The sequence below is a fragment of the Pinus tabuliformis genome, chromosome 7 (assembly GCF_031772625.1).
Source record: "Pinus tabuliformis cultivar Carrire ecotype Pingquan chromosome 7, CPIR1, whole genome shotgun sequence".
NCBI classification, from domain to species: Eukaryota; Viridiplantae; Streptophyta; class Pinopsida; order Pinales; family Pinaceae; genus Pinus; species Pinus tabuliformis.
The window spans coordinates 1,493,781,723-1,493,785,840 of NC_142293.1; the positions used below are offsets into that span (position 1 = coordinate 1,493,781,723).

At 31.7% G+C, this 4,118-nt stretch overlaps 1 protein-coding gene across 1 annotated transcript; it reads left to right on the forward strand.

Moving 5' to 3' along the window:
* The first annotated feature begins 388 nt into the window (after positions 1–388).
* Positions 389–2,361, forward strand: LOC149253488 (uncharacterized). The gene is made up of 3 exons (XM_089454508.1): positions 389–414; positions 1,307–1,367; positions 1,681–2,361. Exons 1-3 carry the CDS (start codon positions 389–391, stop codon positions 2,158–2,160), a joined length of 567 nt encoding a protein of 188 aa, XP_089310634.1. The 3' UTR covers positions 2,161–2,361.
* Positions 2,362–4,118: the final 1,757 nt, after the last annotated feature.

The window sequence follows — 4,118 nt, forward strand, 5'->3', positions numbered from 1 at the left end:
TAAATTTAAAAAATTAATAATTTTTTTTAGATTAATATATTAAAGAAAATAATTATAATTGTTATATAAAAAAATTAAAAAACATTATTAAAGTTTTTTTATTTTTTATTTATTAATTTTTTTTTAAAACATATTAAATTTTTTTATTAAATATTAATGTTTTAATTAAAAAATAAAAAAAAATAAAAAAACTGCGCACCCCTTGGGCCCCCGGCCGCGCCACCAGCAGGCGGCGGGAGCGGCTCGTCGATTCCCGGAATCGACAAGCCCCTCCCGCCGCCCGCTGGTGGCGCGGCCGGGGGCCCAAGGGGCTGCGGGCTCGTCCATTCCCCAATTCCTTGATGATTTGGATCAGGGTACAGGGCTAGGATGACTGAATCTGGTAACTATGGCTTTCACGGAAATACAATCAAGGTTTCTTGCAGTGGTTTGCTAATATGTTTATTCTGCAATTATAGAGCTATGAAATAACTACATCGAATTTTCTTCATCAGAACAGAAAGCATGTGCAATTACCAAAAACATGAAGTTTCAAGTTTCAAGCATCTAACCAGTCATGTACAGAATGTTGTTTCCTGACCCATGTGGAAAATTTCTCAACCTATTTGGCAACTTGAAAGAGCTGGTTATAACTATTCATTTCAACTAAACTTGTCCAGAATTTTGAATCCCTGGGAAAGGTCATCAACAAATGGTCGAGTAGCATTAATTTCTTATTTCCTTAGTGTTCTGATGCAATGTTATGGAGTGGACCAAGTTATCTTGTCTCATGTCTGAAGTAATTTGTTTCTTTAACATCTTTTAGTATTTTACATTTCAGCGCCATTGTTTCAGAATAGCATTTCTGTTATTCCATCAAATACATATGCCTCCAGTATAGATGAATACAGAAATGTCTACCAATATCGTAAACACAATAGAAGAAGCTATATAACCAAACACCCCGGGAACAAGTTGCCTAAACCATTGAATAAAAGGAGACAAAAGGCCTGTATTTGCAAGAAAGTTTTAAAGCCGTAGAAGAGAAACACTAAAATAATTAGTAAACTGCAAATATTAGTAAGAAGGAATCCAAACTACAAAAAATGCAAATTTCCATAAATCCATAATATTTTAGAACTCTGAGAGTTGTTTGACATATGAGTTTTTGATAATTTTTTCAATTCCCTAATGTTTGACTCTTGGTTTTGAAGAATTACGTAGATACTAATCAGAGACACACACTCTACAAAGTTATTTTGAGTATGTTTATAGTGGCATTTCGTATATGATGAATGATATCAGATTGCTATGCTGCTGACTGCAGGCTATTAGTTCAGTTCTGGTGTAGCCATGGCATCCTTCCTCTTTATGCAATTGTTACGCAGGTTTGTTTCTAGATCTTGGATCCAATCATTTCACTGTGGGGTACTGGTCCCCCTTCTGTTAATTTGGAGATCTTATTAATACAACCAAGTCAGCATGATAGGCACTAATTTGGAGAATACGATGAATTCTTAAAGCCAAGTTTTTAACTTGCCAACGAACTCTTTAGCCACGCAGTTTTATTCTGATACTAAAAATATACACACGATGAAATACAAAGGTTAACAAAACATGATATATTATTTTTCCTGATATTATTTGACATCGGATTCTGTTGTAAGCTTTTTGAGCTGCCTTGTGGATGTTTACTCACAGATGGGATCCCGGTACAAGAAGGCCTTGGTTACAGAAGAAATCAGACAATCCCTTCATGGTTGGTGCAAGCGAGTTAGGGAGAAAGCAAAGCGTGATTCCTCACAGCCATCTCTGACAACCACAAAATCATCAATGTCATCTGAGCCTGTTGATGTTGACAAAGATGAAATTGGCAACCGTTTAGAAGTAGAATGTCTCTCTGTCAGTCTGTCTAATATCACAAAAAGGTCCAATAGCCTGCAGAGAGAGTTATCTACAACTCCCTTAGCTCAGGATTTTGAGGAGAAAACTACTACTCATCTGATTCAACAAGAGGAAACACTAGGATCTCGTGTTTCTGTATATTCTTTTAGGTCATTAGAATATGTAGTTCCAGTAGAACCAGACAGTATGGATGACATGGATGATGATGATGATTCCACAGATAAGGAAAATGGCGAGGTAGAAGAACCTGTTGTGGAACCCTCTGAAGCTCCTTAAAGTCCTCACATCATGAACCTTCAACTCTTTGGAAGATTGAGAACAAAGGAGAAGAACACTATTTAATGTTACGTTTATAGGATACAGACACAGCTACTATACTTAATAGCCTCCAAGGCCTATGATACAAGGAATGAATGAATGCAATGCAATATCTTTACTTGCACTCTGGCAAATTGGCCATGGGACCTGTTACATGTAAAGTTGCTCTGTATTGTTCTACAGAGTTTCCTTCTGTTCAAGAATCCCAGTAATGAGAAAAGCTGAATTTTGTTTTTCCTAATTTAAAAAAAAGACCTATCGTGTTTCTACCTTTAAAATCGTTTCCTGCAGGTTGGCACAATTTAATTGTGGTTTAACAAAAAAAAGTTAATTCTCTATCATGATAGTGGGCTTTTTGTTTATATATTAAATGACATCTTCATAGGATGCCATCTCTTTGCTTTTTAATGCTGGTATTTGAAGAATCAATATTGTTGCTTGAATTAGATAGATTTTATGCATCTTTTTAATAATAATAATAATAATGGAGGAAGGTAACCAAAAAAATTAAATTAATTTTAATTGTTGTGCTTCAAGTATGCATAAGCATTGACATATGATAGATTTGTAGAAAGAAGGAAAGAAATAATTTATTTTAACGTCCACGAGGCTAAAGATAGCCTATGGGTAAGATTGCTTCTTCATCTGCTTGATGTATTCAGCCCTTTTTTTGTAAAGCTTCAAAATAAATGCTCCAAGCTTCTCGACAAACCCCTCACTAAATAAATTATCCCAAGAGCTAGCTGCCAGCATATCTGCATAACTTTCCCTATTGTCTATGAAGGCCTCACATTCTAAAATGAAAGCGTTTTCTATTTGCACTTTTCCGGAAGAACAAAATATGCATACTCTTTCTTCCCACACTTCCTTTGGCCTTTTCCAGCACTCTATTTCACAACGGAGTTGATGAGAATTAGTCCTGGAATCGACGAGCCGCTCCCGCCGCCCGCTGGTGGCGCGACCGAGGGCCCAAGGGGCTGCCCGCCCACGCCACCAGCGGGCGGCGGGAGCGGCTCGTCGATTCTCGGAATCGACGAGCCCCTCCCGCCACCTGCTGGTGGCGCGGCCGGGGGCCCAAGGGGCGCGCAATTTTTTTTATTTTTTATATTTTTTTAATTAAAACATTAATATTTAATAAAAAAATTTAATATGTTTAAAAAAAAAAATTAATAAATAAAAAATAAAAAAACTTTAATAATGTTTTTTAATTTTTTTATATAACAATTATAACTAGTTTTTTTAATATATTAATTTAAAAAAAATTATTAATTTTTAAAATTTAAAATTAAAAAATTAAAATTTGTTTTAAAAATATTATTATTATTATTATTATTATTTTTTATGATTTATATTTTACAATAAATAACATATTGTTTAAAAAAACATTATAATTTTTTTTTTTTTAATTAAAAAAAGGTGGTTTAAAAAAAATGTAAATTTAATTTTTTTTTTTTTTTTTTTTTTTTTTTTTTAACATAAAATGTAGGTTTAATTTTTTTTATTTTTTTGAAAATATAAAATGTAGTTTTAATAATTTGAATTTTTAAATTAAAATATAATAATAATAAAAAATGTTAACTTTTTTTTTTTAATAAAAGACAAGATTGTTTAAAAAAAAAAATTATTTATTTAGTTTTAAATAAAATAGGTATATTTAATAAAAGATAATTGTATTTTTGTTTTTTTTAATAAAAAATAACCATTTTTTTGGGTTTATTTTTTTTATAATTTAATTTTATTTTTGTTTTTTTAATATTAATTTTACTAGTTTTTTTTATTTTTTTCGTTAATTTTCTATTTTTTTTTTAACTAGATTGTTTTTATTTTTATTTTTATTTTTTTCCTAATTTTTTCTAATGTTTTTTTTAATTTCTCTATTTCTACTTATATATATATATATATATATTTTAATTTTG